The 17,586-nt window shown below is 47.6% G+C and overlaps 1 protein-coding gene across 2 annotated transcripts in view; it reads right to left on the bottom strand.

The window, feature by feature from the left end:
• SEMA3D (semaphorin 3D) overlaps positions 1-17,586 on the bottom strand; it is a 172,165-nt gene that overhangs the window by 81,079 nt on the left and 73,500 nt on the right. For both annotated transcript variants that reach the window (XM_035137527.2, XM_035137529.2), the window contains exons 4-6: positions 11,311-11,373; positions 7,149-7,268; positions 3,046-3,139 (exon numbers count right to left, since the gene is read on the bottom strand). In XM_035137527.2, coding sequence (XP_034993418.1) covers positions 3,046-3,139; positions 7,149-7,268; positions 11,311-11,373 — 277 coding nt within the window. The remainder of the gene's footprint in view (positions 1-3,045; positions 3,140-7,148; positions 7,269-11,310; positions 11,374-17,586) is intronic.

The raw sequence follows: 17,586 nt of genomic DNA, 5'->3' as shown, positions 1-17,586 counted from the left end.
TAGGTACCACTGTGGTGGGAAGGTAAACAGTGTTTCCGTGTGCTCTGGTTTCTGTCACGGTGTCCCATTGCACCAGAAGCATTTTAGTCATGCTGGCCACATGACCCAGAAAGCTGTCTGTGGACATACACCAGCTCCCTCGGCCAGAAGCAAGATGAGCACCACACCCCATAGTTACCATTGACTGGACTTAACCATCCAGGGTTCCTTTACCTTTTACCTTTTTTTTTAGTTCAAATAATTAGGATAAGTGTTCCATATGAAGCTGCATGCTCCAACTACCGCACAATTGCGCTCATTTCACACGCTAGCAAGGTTATGCTCAAAATTCTACAAGGCAGGCTTAGGCAGTATGTGGACCGAGAACTCCCAGAAGTGCAAGCTGGATTTCGAAAGGGCAGAGGAACCAGAGACCAAATAGCAAACATGCGCTGGATTATGGAGAAAGCTAGAGAGTTCCAGAAAAACGTCTACTTCTGCTTCATTGACTATGCAAAAGCCTTTGACTGTGTCGACCACAGCAAACTATGGCAAGTTCTTAAAGAAATGGGAGTGCCTGATCACCTCATCTGTCTCCTGAGAAATCTCTATGTGGGACAAGAAGCTACAGTTAGAACTGGATATGGAACAACTGATTGGTTCAAAATTGGGAAAGGAGTATGACAAGGTTGTATATTGTCTCCCTGCTTATTTAACTTATATGCAGAATTCATCATGCGAAAGGCTGGACTAGATGGATCCCAAGCCGGAATTAAGATTGCCGGAAGAAATATCAACAACCTCAGATATGCAGATGACACAACCTTGATGGCAGAAAGCGAGGAGGAATTAAAGAACCTTTTAATGAGGGTGAAAGAGGAGAGCGCAAAATATGGTCTGAAGCTCAACATCAAAAAAACCAAGATCATGGCCACTGGTCCCATCACCTCCTGGCAAATAGAAGGGGAAGAAATGGAGGCAGTGAGAGATTTTACTTTCTTGGGCTCCTTGATCACTGCAGATGGTGACAGCAGTCATGAAATTAAAAGACGCCTGCTTCTTGGGAGAAAAGCAATGACAAACCTAGACAGCATCTTAAAAAGCAGAGACATCACCTTGCCGACAAAGGTCCGTATAGTTAAAGCTATGGTTTTCCCAGTAGTGATGTATGGAAGTGAGAGCTGGACCATAAAGAAGGCTGATCGCCGAAGAATTGATGCTTTTGAATTGTGGTGCTGGAGGAGACTCTTGAGAGTCCCATGGACTGCAAGAAGATCAAACCTATCCATTCTGAAGGAAATCAGCCCTGAGTGCTCCCTGGAAGGACAGATCGTGAAGCTGAGGCTCCAATACTTTGGCCACCTCATGAGAAGAGAAGAATCCTTGGAAAAGACCCTGATGTTGGGAAAGATTGAGGGCACTAGGTGAAGGGGACGACAGAGGACAAGATGGTTGGACAGTGTTCTCGAAGCTACGAACATGAGTTTGACCAAACTGCGGGAGGCAGTGCAAGACAGGAGTGCCTGGCGTGCTATGGTCCATGGGGTCACGAAGAGTCGGACACGACTAAACGACTAAACAACACATGAAGCTGCATAGTATTGCTCTAGCTCAGAGTTGACTGGAAGCAGCTCATAACAACTATAGAAGAGTGTGGGATATCCAGGCTCATATAACCAACATGCTTAACTCTAATTAATGCATAAGGGGTTAAGACTATAGAGCAAGCTGTCCTGCCAGGCTAGGTCACACACACCCTACCTTGGGAGGAAGGGTTACCAAACTCTTGGTTCTCCCAGTCCACCATGTGAACCCTACCAGCAAGGAGGTCTAAACTGGATGTTCCAAGCTTAGACTGCATGGTTTAAGTAAGCCATTTGTATATTTCTACACAAATAATTTTAAAACTCTCACTACTTTGGAACGTACTGCCTGTCTTTTCTGAGTGCTGTGCGAAAAAGCACATGTATCTGAGCTTTGAAGAGTTTGTAAGAGGTTTTAACTTACCAAACATGTGGCATTTTTCTGTGTTGAGGGAAGTGGGAAGCAACTTGTGTTTCAAAGGTCTAACAGCCTATATTCCTACACTGTATTTTGCTTCATATTTTGTGATTTCAAATCTCTGCTAGGGTTCTCTCACCAAAGATCAGTTGTCCCAAACCTAGATCTTAAGCATCCAAGGAATTATCTGTGGGGATTACACGAGGAAATTGTGCTGGCATGTGTGGGAATGACTGAGATCTGGTGCTGGCAAGCCACACCGATCTTCAAGAGTGTGGGCATTAGCGTGGCAAACCGGCTAATGTCAGAATGGGAAACACGTGAAGAAGGACAGGTCAGAGGCTCAGGTCAGCAGGGCAACAGGTCGCAACAGAGCTAGAAGGATCTAGGAGGATCTGGATGGAACTGGATGAATCAGGACAAACCAGATGGGTCAAGCCAAGGAGGACAACACAATGGGAACTAGGAGGGGGTGTTTACAGAGTGACATGTGCTTGGAGCATGGACAGAGGGCATGGCAAAACAACACGTGGGCTATGGAGGATGTCTTAGGGAGTGACCGGTTGTGACGTTACAGGAAACATCACCTTGTATGGGACTGCACTGCTGTAATTGGCTAGGAGTTACACTGTCATTGTAATGATTAACTGTCACCCTGAGCTTTCAATAAAAGGAAGTGCTCGAGCTCTGCTCTTGGTCGCCTTCCCATTGAGTTCAACCTGCCTCGAGTCGTGTCGTCTTTGCCCCTACAACAATTATCATTTTAATTTTACCTAGCATTTTTCACCAAAATGCAAACAAACAAACAAACAAACAAAAACAATAAAGACCCTGCTGGATCAGGCCAGTGGCTTATTTAGTTGCCATTATTAGACCAATGCTGGAGACTGGAGTGGATTGAACCTTAGTTTGCCCTATAGCAGGTTCATTGCAGGAAAGGGATCTGCATCAGGGACTTCCTGGTTCATAAGAGTCACTCAGCCAATATGCAACACCGACTTTTAAACTGAATGTTCTTCTTATACCATGACGAGCGGGAAATCTTTGCTTCTGCTAAACTCTTACCTGCCATGACAGATGCAAATGGCTGTTGAGGATCAAAAGGACATTTCAGTCTGCCAGACTCCAAGTTGTGAGTATCAAATCTGAATGCCACATCCTGCATATAAAAGATAGGTTCATTAGTGCAGGAGCAGTCTGATTTCTAACGTAAAAGCCCATATAGGAAATGGCAAATTTTCTTTGCAGTTTTCTATACCTGCCTAATATTGCCCTTTCATGTGCAGATTTATGTTCTTGTCTCTGAAAAGCAAAGCATTAAACTGGTGACGCTGTATATCTTACAAGTCAGCCTAGTTTGGGCAAGGGGAGAGCTCTGCCAAGCTGTGTAGCAATGGGATGCTCAGCAATGACTCTGCTCGTTCACTGTACAAGGTTCACACCCTGCCCAATGGAAAAGGAAGGCATAGCGTAACAGGACAAAACCACTTCTGCATCCCCACGGAGGCGGTGTTGTGGGCTGGCCCCGAGCGAACTCTCACGATGGGGGCTGAGAGCTCAGCCCCCTCGTGAGGTGGGAGTTCCCGCCTCCGTCAGATCCGGGCCGCCCAATAGGGTCGGCCGGGAGGCGGGGCTTCGTGTCTTTTAAACAAGCCGGAGGCGGGAACTCAGCCTTTCCTGCCCCGGCTCCCAACCTGATCAGATCACCCGCCCACCCACCCTTTACGCTAGGCAGGTTGGGCCGACGCTGCTATGGACTTCGATTGGTCGCCTTGGTTGGCCGGGGGGCCTGGTAGGACTTTTTCCACTTGGGGCTAGCCAAGCTGGTTTTCTCGCCTACCTCATAGCAATTCGTCACAACTTGGTTTTGAGGTTAGGCATTGGAAATTTGCATAAAAGAAGAAGGGGGTAGGTTGCGTCATCCTCTGCCCAGAAATTGGAGAATTAATTCCATTAAAGGGATTCCAGGGGCGGTAGCTTTGTCCTGGGCCAGCGGAGGTCAGGGCCTTATGGCACCTCCCAACGGTGGCAACAGGAAGTGTTCCAGTAGATGTACATCACTGGGCTCCTTTCTGATGGTTAATTTCTCCGGGACTGTAACACACGGGTTACAGTCGGATATAGCCGGTTAGGTTCCAATGCCTAAGCCAATACCGCTCATCATTCGTAACCAATAAAGTTGTGGCCTTTTCACCCACTTAAATTTATTCATTGTGTCTCGTGTCTTATTTCACGTGGAGGGAGGGGCATTGCCACACAACTCACATAAAAGCTTCCTCCCAACTTTGCAGCTGAACTGACAATCTGGTCTTGCACTTGCCACCCCCTTCAACTCAGCTGCCTGACTACTACTCTTGCCTCTGCAGTGAGGGAAAGGGAAGGAGGTATCCCACCAGTCACAGAAGTGAAAGGACCACCCATTCCTCCATTTGCAGCAGGCTGGAGTAAGGTGAGCCCGATCTTCTCACTTTGTGCTGGGATCCAAGGAAGGGAAGGAGAGAAGGGCACCACCTCTTCCTGGACCCATGCAAAACAACAGGGCATTCTCTACAGCTGTCTCTGGCTGGAGAAGGTGGTAGCTGCTACAGGAGAAGGAACGGCAGTCTCTGGAGAATGGAGGTGTTGGTGCTTAGGGAGAAGACTTGACACCTGAGCTCAGAGTTCATATCTTCCAGTTCAGTTGTGAACTGCGGCTGCTCCTCTTCTTCACGACCCTCTTCACCTGAACGGTGCTAAGAGACTGCTTTGATGTAGCAGTGGTCTTAGATTCAAACCGCATCAGGTAGAAAGCAAGTTGTCCAAACCCTCAGCTGTCAAACACATACATTAGTTTTAACGTACAGTGCTGGCAAACCTTCCTGTACGTCAGTATGCACAAACACGCATTCACAAGTTGGGTCAATGGGACATTAGAGGGCAGCAGTCACTACTGGACTGGCCAGAGTTGGGAGGATCCTGATGGAACCGGTTGGAGCAGGTTAGAACAAACCTGAAGGGTCAGACCCAGGTGAGGAGAAAGACAATGAGAAAATGGCAGAGTTGTGGAAAAACACCAAGGATCATGAGTTAGAGAGGAGGGGGATGTTTGAGGAGTGGGCAGGTGACAGAGGCATGGTCGTGGTAAACGTGAGGAACAAGGACTTCCCTTATGGTGGGTTTTTGGGGTGTTGGCAGGATGTGACCTATGCAAGAAGACCACCTCTTTGGGACTTGACCAATTGTCATTGGATGAAGGATGTACCTCTAGTTAATAATTGTTACTTCTGAAAATTTACAATAAAAGGGGGGTGCCTGCTTTCGTTCTGGGCGACCTTCCGGATACACATTCTGTCTCCCACTGTGTTTTTTATGTGCGCTCCCCGCACTTTGAAAGACTAACATGCTATAATGAAAGACTAACAGGATAATGAACAGAAGAAAGTCTGATTAAAAATGTGTGGGATTACTGGTGAATAATAACACAACCTTGCAAGGCCAAAACCTGAAGGGTTTGGGATGTCCTGGAGGGCAAGGCAGCTGGTGACAATAGCAAAATGGAACTGCCATGTTCCGAAGAAGTATACCTGTTAAGATCAGCTGCAGGGAAGGAACAGCCAGGGATACCGGCACTCTTCCTACCCACTTTGTAAGCTCCCCAGGGGCCTCTGGCTAGAACTCTAGTCTGATTCAGCTGGGTAGGTCTCACATCTGTATGTTTTATGATAACCAAAGGCACGGCCATCTTGCTTCCACGAAATTAGATTTGGCATCAACTACAGTGGCAGAAAGCCTAGATTTTTTTAATCTCCTTGTGCTGAACTCTCTGACCCTTTCGGAGAGAGCCTTGCATAGTTTAAAACCAGGTTGTAAGCCATCTGATCACCAGCCAGACATTTATCTTTCAACAGAATGGCCCAAGACGGCAGGTACCTGGCAGGTCTCAAAGGCTGGCCAGCAGGCATGAAAAGCTCATTAGAGGAAGGAAGAACATCTTGAGATTTTTGCTTCCACAACAGGAGATTAGAGGCTCGATTCGCAACAAATCGCAAGTGTGTTGTTTGATAATTACAAAGATTAGTATAATGGTCATCTGGCCCTTTGAAGCTACACAATTAGATGGAAATAACTTGGCACCACAGCACAGATTGGCTTTCGTATAGAGGAGAGGAAGCCTACACTCAGCTATGAGGCCCTTGCAAGATAAATTCCTTCTCTCCCACTTTCAGCCTCTTTTATTTTTGTCTCGATGGGGTGCTGACTATGCGTCTCAGAGTCCTTCCCACCATCAGGCAGCCTGCCTTTATTTATTTATTTATTTACACACTAAAAGCTTTCAGAATCTGCCCTTCAGCTAAAGGTCCCGAGGCGGAGGACCGTAAACATTCAAAATTAAGCATTAGCAGCATGATGTGAAAGCAGAAACAAAATACAACACCGTTTTCATTAAATGTGCAATCAATCTCAAAAAACAAAAACCGCACAGTGGCGGAGAACTCTCAGTCCCCGGCACACCTAACGGAGCCATGATACGCCTTGCCATTCCTTTACTTAATATTATCACTGCTCAGTTTCTGTAGCATCCATGTATAACATACTTTGGAATGCTCATTCCATGTATCCTCTAACATGCTATGGGCCACATTCAACTAAAGAGTTGTGCCAGTGGCAGCTAGTTCAATGAGTGCCGAAAGTGCAGCGAGACTCCCTTCCCCTAAGGAACGATCGACCCAAGACTGGCCTTGGAGAGAGATCCAGAGAGAAACATGTTTTAGCAGGGACTTGGACTAGAGTTGCCAACATCCAAATCCAGCTCTCTAGCCTTTAAATGGGCCTAGTGTGCTTCCTTTCTCTGGCTACCATTCCCTGCTGGGGAAGGTCATGCAAGGCATCTGGGTTCAACGGGCCCATTGCACCATTAATCACCTGGAAAAGCCAGCTTGTGTAGAATGATATTAATCACCTTGTTTGAGCGCGGAGGTTTGCTAACGTGCAATATGCACACATCAAAAATGTGAGAACATGAGTTCTTACGCGACTGGCAAAAACTTAACATTGCCCCATTGTTTGTATAAAGGGCTGTCAGATCATTTTTTATATGGCCATAGACTGTATTTTCAAGGGAATGATGGATGCGAGGGAAAGCTAGAGCCATTCCTTGTCATGCACCATTTGGGAGTGGATTAAATTACCTCTTTGTGTGTTCCAAGCTCTATGTAGCCACAGACCGGGTGGAAAGCTCCCGTACCGCAGACATAAACATGGGTCCTGTTGTAAGGCTGTAGGACTCTGATGAAGTTGGCACATTCTGTCTATTGTGGGAAGAAGGGCAGAAATTATTCATCATCATTAGCTATGCAATATTCCATTCAATTCCATTGCCAGGCCAATATACTGCATGATGCCGAGGAAGGTTTGAAACAGCTTGGAGAAACATCTGGCGGAAAGCCGGCAAACGGGGCTTATTTTTTTAAACTAAACATTGCATAACACCCAGCTTTCACACCAAACCATAGTTAAGGAAGCTGGACTGTGGCTTGGCATCTGAATTGACAAACCATGATTTGTTTTGGGGAAGTATACCAGAATCACAAATCATCGTCCGAAGTGGGTTTGCAAACCGTAGTTTGAGCTAAATATAGTCTGGTGAGACATCCAAACCAATAAATCACTGCACTACTTGATGGAAGCAGTGGATTTACAGAGATGAAGCAGGAAGAGAAAGCCGATGAACAGCTCAGAACAGTTGTTTGACCACTGCACATCTAAAAGCTCAAACCGTGGAACCATGGATTGGGTTCTAAATTTTTAATCCCCGTGCTGGCTCTAGGTTTCAGGAAAAAGAGATGCTGCCTTGTTCCAAGTCAGACCATTAGCATTGTCTACACTTACAGCATTTCAGACAAAGGATATTCCCATCCCTACCTAGAGATAATGGGGACGGAGGTTGAGACCTCTTCCCCTGAGCAACAGCCCTTCCCTTGGGCAACTGGAGTTTATTTATAACCTAGTCCATCTCCTTTGATCTCAGGGCAGGGCACATAATTCCCATAAAGCATACTTAATTATCTATAATGTCATCATTATCTACAAGAAATGTCCTCAGTGGGTCCCCCTCCCTGAGTGGGTCCATCTCCTCCCCGCTGAGGTCCCCACTGGCCATTCACAGGTCCCCCCCCTCTCTCTCTCCAGTCCTCACAACCACCCAGAAGCAAGTAGAAACTGCTGCTCTGGTGCCTCACTCTTGCCCAGGGCCGTCTTAAGCCCATCCAGCGCCCTGGCGCTAGGTCCCTCCAGCGCCCCCCTCCAGAGCCTCTCCAAGGGCCCGGGAGTGCCAAGCGGACCGCGGCAGCAGCGGGAGGCCACCTCCGAGGACTCCGCGCTGCGCCTCCTTCTCGTTTCCCCAGCGCTGGGTTCCGCTCAGTCAAGCTTCTCCACCAGCACTCGCACCGCGGGACCAGCAAGAGCTGCTTGCGCGCGCTGGTGGCAAAGCTCAACTGAGCGGAACCCAGCGCTGGGGAAATGACAAGGAGGCGCAACGCGGAGTCCTCGGAGAAGGAGCACAGTCCTGGCCAGATCGCCGGAACCCTGCGCTCACTTGGCGCCCTTCCAGCGCCCTCCAGAGCCGTGGTTCTCCGTGCCACTAGCCTCTATGGCTAGGAAGGGCCTGCTCTTCCACAGCTTGCAACCTCAGAGAAGATAAGTAAGCAGGCAGAGATATCAAGGAGGCTCTGGGGATCAACAGTGTGCCCCACCCCAAAGGAGGTGGTCCTCAGCAACGAAGCCTCCCATTGACTCTAGCCCAATGGTTTGAAATAATGTCCAAACTAAGCTACTGGGGAAGAAAATGGTCTGGTTTCGACAGGTGGGGAGAAATGGAGAAATTAAGAACAGTTGTGTCCAGAGGACTGTGGGGCTTTAGCTCAGCACGGTGTTTGTTTGACATTCAGGAGATCCATTGTTCAATTCTCATTTTCTTTATTGAAGCAACTCAGGCAAGAGCAGGTTTATTTGCCCGCGACGTCTGACTGTTAGAGACCAAAGCACTGGGCTAGAGGGACCAATGGTCTCTTGCATAAGCCAGCATCATGGGTTGGTAAAAACAACAACACTGCCATCAACTAATTACTGTAATATTAATGCACAAGTCTGCTTTTGTTAATATGCTGTGCTCTGCACGTTCCTAGCAGAAACTGGCTTTTTCAACAGGCGTAAATGAAAATGGAGTAAATCCACATAATTTACAACTCTCACCGACTTCAAAGTGCTCATGCTGAATGATGGAAACCTACAAGCTCTGTTCTGTAATGAATACTCCCCCTTCAATAGGGAGCATTGCCACAGTTCCACTTCAGTATGCCTTGTTGTGATGGATCAGAGCATCTACTATGAAATATGCATTTAAAAAAGAGAATGGAAGGAAACCCTGCCTTACCAAGGCTTGACTCTTGTGCATCAATCACTCTGTATCAGTTGGCCTCACTTTCTTAACATCCCATCACACTTGAATATGACTAAGGAACTAGAGACATCACCTTGCCAACAAAGGTCTGTATAGTTAAAGCTATGGTTTTCCCAGTAGTGATGTATGGAAGTGAGAGCTGGACCATAAAGAAGACTGATCGCCAAAGAATTGATGCTTTTGAATTATGGTGCTGGAGGAGATTCTTGAGAGTCCCATGGAATGCAAGAAGATCAAACCTATCCATTCTGAAGAAAACAGCCCTGAGTGCTCACTGGAAGGACAGATCGTGAAGCTGAGGCTCCAATACTTTGGCCACCTCATGAGAAGAGAAGACTCCCTGGAAAAGACCCTGATGTTGGGAAAGATGGAGGGCACTAGGAGAAGGGGACGACAGAGGACGAGATGGTTGGACAGTGTCCCCGAAGCTACCAACATGAGTCTGACCAAACTGCGAGAGGCAGTGCAAGACAGGAGTGCCTGGTGTCCATGGGGTCACGAAGAGTCGGACACGACTAAACAACTAAACAACAACAACAACAACAAGGAACTAGAGCTGAGCTAAGGTTTGGGATTCCCCCCCTCCTGTCTTTATCAAAAAATAGTAATTGAAGGAGGCAGTGGGGCAAAAGGGAGGATGAAAAAAAACATTTTTGGAGTGAGGTATGGATACAGGGGATGCAGGTGGCGCTGTGGGTTAAACCATAGAGTCTAAGGCTTGCTGAACAGAAGGTCGGCAGTTTGAAACCCTGCAACGGGGTGAGCTCCCTTTGCTCAGTCCCAGCTCCTGCCAACCTAGCAGTTTGAAAGCACATCAAAGTGCAAGTAGATAAATAGGTACCGTTCCAAGTGGGAAGGTAAACGGCGTTTCCGTGTGCTGCTCTGGTTCGCCAGAAGCGGCTTAGTCATGCTGGCCACATGACCTGGAAGCTGTACACCGGCTCCCTCAGCCAATAATGCAAGATGAGCGCCGCAACCCCAGAGTTGGTCACAACTGGACCTAATGGTCACGGGTCCCTTTACCTTTATGGATACATACATCTATAGATCACAGAGGGTGATAAACAATTGGTGACCTTTTACTTGATTCCTTTTTTAGAATGATCATCTATGCCAGGCAAAGGCACACTCCGGCTCCAGATGTTTGGGACTACAATTCCCATCATCCTTGACCACTGGTCCTGTTAGCTAGGGATGATGGGAATTGTAGTCCCAAACATCTGGAGGGCCAGAGTTTGCCTATGGCTGATCTATGCTGCTACTTTCACCAACAATTCAACTGGTGACCCACTGGGTCGCCCATCTTCTCGATGCATCTCTATTTGAAGGTCACGGCATTAGGATGTAGCAATGCTCCACAGGGAGTGTTGGCATTAAAGACGGTGACCCTTATGGAAGTGAGAGCTGGACCATAAAGAAGATTGATCGCTGAAAAATTGATGCTTTTGAATTAAGGTGCTGGAGGAGACTTTTGAGAGTCCCATGGACTACAAGAAGATCAGATCTATCCATTCTGAAGGAAATCAGCCCTGAGTGCTCACTGGAAGGACAGATCTTGAAGTTGAGGCTCCAATACTTTGGCCACCTCATGAGAAGAGAAGACTCCCTGTAGAAGACCCTGATGTTGGGAAAGATGGAGGGCACAAGGAGAAGGGGACAGCAGAGGACGAGATGGTTGGACAGTGTTCTCGAAGCAACGAACATGAGTTTGACCAAACTGCAGGAGGCAGTGGAAGACAGGAGTGCCTGGCGTGCTCTGGTCCATGGGGTCACGAAGAGTCAGACACGACTAAACGACTAAACAACAACAACTGCAGCCGAAACCAACAAACAGATTTTAAACAGTGTCCACACAACTGAAAGCAGTTTCCATCTGCATGTATTGTACTTACCTGTGCATCTTTCCCAGCTAGTTTGCATAAATCCACCTTGTCCTTTCTTGCTGGCCAATATATCTGAAATCAATTCAAAACAGTTGTTTTAGTATCGGAAGATTTCACAATTTATATAGGTGAGGGGTTTTGTGTGTGTGTGTTTTTATTATTGTTGTTTTGTTTTTGTTTTGTGTTTTGTTTTTTGCTTATCTGCATTCCTGTTCTTCCTTCAAGGATCTCAAAGAAAGATTGGGGCAAAAAAATCACTTCCAGACCTCCCTCCTTGCAGGCACTGATCTCTACGCAGATAGGCATTCACATTAAGCTAAGCAGATACTCTTTCACCCACTTTCCAACTGGCCTTGTAGCAAGGGCTATCTTAAGCATATGTGGTGCCAGAGTGCAAAAAAATCTGCCCGGTGCCCCCCCCCAGTTGCCCAGAGTTGTCAACCTTTATTGGGGGGGGGCAGCATGCTTTGGGCCGGCTGTCAAGCAGCGTGATCTCTCCACGGCCCTATGCCAATCCCAGGCACGCAGGAGGGCAGAGCCGCCTGCCTGCCTCAGGGCCTCACTGGCTCGCTCGCCCCTGAACTTGCGGCGCAGAGCCGCCCGCAGCAGAAGAGCCTGCCGCAGCACTCCAACCGATGGGTGGGCTCTTTCCCGGACTCCAATTCTCAGGCCCCAGACTCTCGGCCTGCCGCCCCTGAGAGCCCGGTGCCAGGGTGCTCCGCACCCCTAACACCTATTGTTAAGACGGCCCTGCTTGTAACTCATGCAAAGCAGCAAGCTGGATGTGACCCATTCTTCCTGTTCTTTTCAGGGTCCTGTCCCACAAGGTGCTCACAAATGCAGCTGACTTCAGGAAGCTCTTTTTATTTGCCTATCAGAATTTATCGCGCTTCAAGTGGTACATGTTTGAGGAACCCTCAGCGAACATGAACAGGGTCCTTCATTCTTATCCTCACAATCCCCACCCTACCCCCAATGCAGGTGAAACAAAATATCTTGTTCGAGGCAGCACAGTGTGTCTGTTCTTGAAATCTAATTCCAGTAATTTTCCATAAGCCATATTTGGAGGAAAATACAAATTACACTGACCTCACCTCTCTAGCTCACTGCTGGGGTTGTGTTAATGCTTCAAAATCTCTTATTAAGAATTTCTTTACAATGCTCAGATCAGAAACAGGCCTTTCCAAATGTCAAAACATATAAGAGCATTCTTTAGCTTGATTCTTTAAATAGCAGTGCAGTGATAACTGATTATTCAGTAGGATAATGTCCATTGGTATTGGCTAATGTCCAGTATCATGGGAATCATCCATTAGTATTCTCCCAGGATGACCACTTGGAAGAACATCTAAACTGACTACTTAGAGAAACCTAATCTATGCCAAATAAACAATTAATCTCCATTTTTTTTTACAGCAATCTCTCATAATGGAGTCTTATAAATCGTGTCCTCCATCATGGAGGGCATGTGTTCTGGTGAGATCACCATAAACTGCCTCCCTGTTGTTGGGCGGGACCATTTGGATAGCCATAACTCCCCATTGGTTGCCCCTCGGTTGCTGGGGTAGAAATTTGGCCTGTTGGGTCGTCTACTGGCTACTGAGGGGCTATTTCAGCAGCTCCACGTTGCTGGGAGCTTTCTCTTTCCTGCGACGTGCATCAGATCACCCGCCTTCCCTTTATTTAGGGCTGTTCTGTTGGCCTTGCTGTGCTTGTCTAGGGGTCGTCTGTTTTGGAGGAGGCACCCGGTAGGAATTTTGCCACTTGGGTGATTGGCTGTTGGCACTTGGTTTTTGCCTACCATGTAGCAAATCGTCACAACTTTGTGAGGTTGGCAGTTAGGCATTGGGTCAATGTTTTGCGGAGGGGACGTGGTTGGCTGTGCCTGCCCCTCCATCGCTGCTGCTAGGGAATTCCATTAAAGGAACCCAGGGGCTCGCCTTGCTTTTGTCCGAACCCTGTCAAGGGGCTAGGGCCACGCCAGAGCCCCTGGGAGCATCTGGGGTGAGCTGTGATATGGAAGCCAGCTTCTCGCTCCCCCAGGATGCTTTCCCTTACTGACTTCTGGTGGTGCCCAGAGTCAGTCCTGTTCCTGCCACCGTGCAGGTTCAGGTAGTCTGGAACCAATGCCTAAGCAACCACCCACATGCTGGAATCAATAAAGTTGTGGCCAAAATTATTGCCAAAACCCTTAACCAAAATTCTGTGTCTATTGTGTCTTTAATTTTGGGGGTGGATTTGGGGGTCTTCACACGCAACTGCTTTAAACCATCAACTGAAACTAGAAGTACATTAACAGTGTAATCAGAAATGGGATTCAGAGGGGGGGGGAGGCATCAAATCTACGACCACATATATTTGAAAGAGGTCTCCATGTGTGTTCGGAGTGGGGAGGTCTTTTAACTTCTTATCGCTCTAGCTTCAGGCTGCTGTAGTAAAGGGGCCAAGAATTATGCCTCTTAGGAGAGGTGCAGGGTTTGGATCCCAAAGAGCCTAAACTGCTCCCACCCTCCCCCCAAATGCCCCATTTCAGAGTTTTCTGCTTGCTACCAGTGATGGAAAAACCAGCAGCAGTAGCTTTCTGTCTGCCTTGGGCAAATCCCAAGGGACATGGGTGGTGCTGTGGTCTAAACCACAGAGCCTAGGGCTTGCCGATTGGAAGGTCGGTGGTTCGAATCCCCGCGACGGGATGAGCTCCTGTTGCTTGGTCCCAGCTCCTGCCCACCTAGCAGTTTGAAAGCACATCAAGTGCAACTGGATATATAGGTACCGCTCTGGTAGGAAGGTAAACGGTGTTTCCATGCGCTGCTCTGGTTCGCCAGAAGCGGCTTAGTCATGCCAGCCACATGACCCGGAAAAACTGTCTGGGGACAAACGCTGGCTCCCTCGGCCAGTAAAGCGAGATGAGCATCGCAACCCCAGAGTCGCCTGCGACTGGACTTAATGGTCAGGGGTCCCTTTACCTTTACCTTTTTAAACTACTAGGACTTTACATAATCCCTGGTAAATTGTTTGCATGAAGAAAATTTTAGAGATTGTTCTTCTGAAAAACTCTTGAGAAACACTTCCTTGCCAGCACAGCTCCGAAGAAGTTACACAATATTCTTGTTTAAAGCACAATTTCCTGTCCCCAAACAAATGTTTCTGACCCACAATGCTCCAAAGAGCAATAGTTTGTGATGTATCCTCTCTCTGTCTGTGTCAGGTGGGAGGCCAAAACAGCTGATGCCCAAGAGGGTTCTGGGGAAAGGTCTCCTCTATTTATCTCTTTGGCCAGATGTGGCTGAGGCTCCCAGAACACACAGAGCCTGAGCATTGGCAGCTAGTCAAAAGTTTGTTGCTCCTTGATAGCACACTCATTACAGCAGACGTCATGGGCGGATCCCGCAAACAGTTCCACAGCAATAATTAGAACGCCTCCTATCCTTGCTTAGCCTCCTGAGCAGTGCAGTGTCTCGTTCAACTATCTCAAGATAAATATTTCAAATGCTCTTAGATAATTATTATTATTTTCACATGATACTTAGGAAATATCCTAACCTTGCTCCACCGTGTCATTGTGGTAATGTCATTAACTTTGTGGAGCAATTTTGTGGGTAAGCTAGAAGCTACGCAGCCCACGATACGGATAGGGGGTAACCACCTCAGGCACGGACCATACTTGTCCTTTTTAAAATTGTTCTTAAAAGCACAGCATTTCAATATTGTACAATAAATGATCTTGGTTTAGACACCGGGTTGGTCAACACTTTTCGGGGCAAAACCCTCTAATGGCCTTTATGAGCGTGCCTATTTCCAATAGAAACAGAAGACTCTGTATAATTTAGATTTATTTGCAGAGACTTAAACAATAAAAACAGGCTTATTTGTTCAGCAGACCCAATTCCCACTTCAGATCACAGGGTCCATCTTAAATATCCTATGGCTGCGTTTCCAAGTCATTTAACACTCGTATCATTTGCAGGAAGGCATTTAATATTCCAATTTACTGCTTTGGTCCCCAGAGGCTACCTGTAACGGGACGTATTTTGTCAGATGACTCTGAATTCCGAGGCACACAAAGGACACGCTTGAAGCCCACACAGCTCCCCGTGTGTGCGGAGGAAAGCCTGGAGCAAGGCCGGGTGGCACATAGCCAAGGCAAACCGCGCTCAGTCTAAACACAGCGCAGCACAAACACCACATTCTGACACTTATTTGCTACTGGGGAGTACCTTTCAAGCGCTGAAGCCTTTCAAGTGAGTTTGATATACACCAAGCCCAGCAGGAATGGTACATGTATCGTGACCAGGGGTGCAACTACAAAGGGCAATTAAAGAGGAAGGCGGACAGGCAGAGACTCCTTTGAGACCCTCCTTCCAAAAGCCAGACCTATAAATCCGCCCCGGGGGACTTTAAATAGGTAGGGTGGCTGCCAAAAGACTGGAGCACCCACAGATCCCACAGGGATCCCGCTAGAGAGGCAAAGGAGCTCAGAACAGCAGTTTACCTTTTATAGTAATTAAAATATGCTGCTCTGTACCGATGGCCCATAATGATAAGCCTGGGAGAGAAGCTTATCAGAAGCAGGCAGGCTCTTCTGCAAAACGGTAAACAGAACCTGCAATTTATCCCTGCGCGTCACTAACCACAGCCAAGGGAGACCAGGGGCTACCAAAGCTGATCGCAGGATATGCTCCTATGTTTGTTTACTCACTCGATAAAGTGGCAAGCGCTTGTGTGTTCAGACCCAGAGACCTGCCCCCTAAATAAAAACACATTTGACTCAAATTGTAGTTTGTTTTGGGGCAGAATTTAGGCCACAACTTTATTGATTGCAGAAAGTGAGTAGTTGCATAGGTAGCGCTGACCCAGAGCTCTATCGTAGGTCAGCCAAGGGTGAACACCTGAGGTAGGTAGAAAGCCTGGGTGCAGGCTATGTCCATTCCCCCAGATGCTGCCCTGGACTCAAGCACAGGCACAATCCCCTCTCAGGGGTTGACCAAACCAAGTTGAGTCCCTGGATTCCTTTAACGGAATACGCTTCACATAGGGATCGGCACAGCTCCGCATCCCTATCCACCTTGAACCAGTGCCTATCCACAACTTTACAATTTTGATGATTTGCTACGTGGCAGGGGAAACCCAAATGGCAACAGCAAATTAGCCAAGTGAGGAAAATTCCTGCCATTCCCCTGTCCCAACAGCAGACGACACACGATTGCATAGCAAGGTCAGTCACAAAATGCCCTAAATATAGGGAGAGGTGGGCGGGTGTTCCGATGCACGCACCAAAAGAGGAAGCTCTGGGTCATGTGCATGGGTTTATATAGGTCCCTCAATCTGTTTGGACCTACCAATCAGGTGTTGTGGCTGTCCAATATACCCACCCACAACAGGAGGGTCAGTCTCCAGGTCCCACCGCAACACGTGCCCTCTTTTAGGGAAGACACGTTTTGTGAAGAAGGAGAAGCCACAGGAATGAAATTAGTGTTCCTCTTTGGCAGCTTTAACATGAAATGCAGAGCATCGTTCTGACAACATTTACAGTGTGCCAAATGTTTTGCTATAGAGACTGTGGTTCAAATCTCACCTCTGCCATGAGCTAGAGGTTCAACTGGGTACAGCGCTGCTTCTGAAAACATCGGCTAAGCACCTTCTTTTGTGACACCAATTCCCAGCCCTGCAAACACTGCAGTTGGTGAAGTGGATTGAGGATTGAGGAACTATAAGCAGGACGACCTCCTGTCCCATGTTTTGTACTGCTAGATGCCATAGGGCAGTGATGGCCAAACCTGGCCCTCCAGCTGTTTTGGGACTACAATTCCCATCATCCCTGACCACTGACCCTGTTAGCTAGGTATGATGGGAGTTGTAGTTTCAAAACAGCTGGAGGGCCAAGTTTGGCCATCACTGCTATAGGGCAAGAGAGGCCCTCAGATATTGTAGGATTCCAGCTCCCACCATCCCTGGCAAGATCTGGAGGGCCACAAAGGATGGGAATTGTAGCCCTGCTGCACTTCCCAGGATTCTTTCGGGGAAGTCATATGCTCTGAATATGTAATGAATATGCGGTGTGGATCTGCCCAATAACTGCTACGCTATTTAGTTTCAGCCTTAACTAGAGATGCTGACTTCTCTGTCTCTGCTAAGCCACAATATAGAGATAATAATGCTGATGGTGCTGGAGGAGACTCTTGAGAGTCCCATGGACTGCAAGAAGATCAAACCTATCCATTCTTAAGGAAATCAACCCTGAGTGCTCCCTGGAAGGACAGATCGTGAAGCTGAGGCTCCAATACTTTG

Source organism: Zootoca vivipara, chromosome 5 (assembly GCF_963506605.1).
Source record: "Zootoca vivipara chromosome 5, rZooViv1.1, whole genome shotgun sequence".
NCBI classification, from domain to species: domain Eukaryota; kingdom Metazoa; phylum Chordata; class Lepidosauria; order Squamata; family Lacertidae; genus Zootoca; species Zootoca vivipara.
Note: the sequence above shows the minus strand (reverse complement) of the source record. Positions and strands in the feature narration are given on the sequence as shown.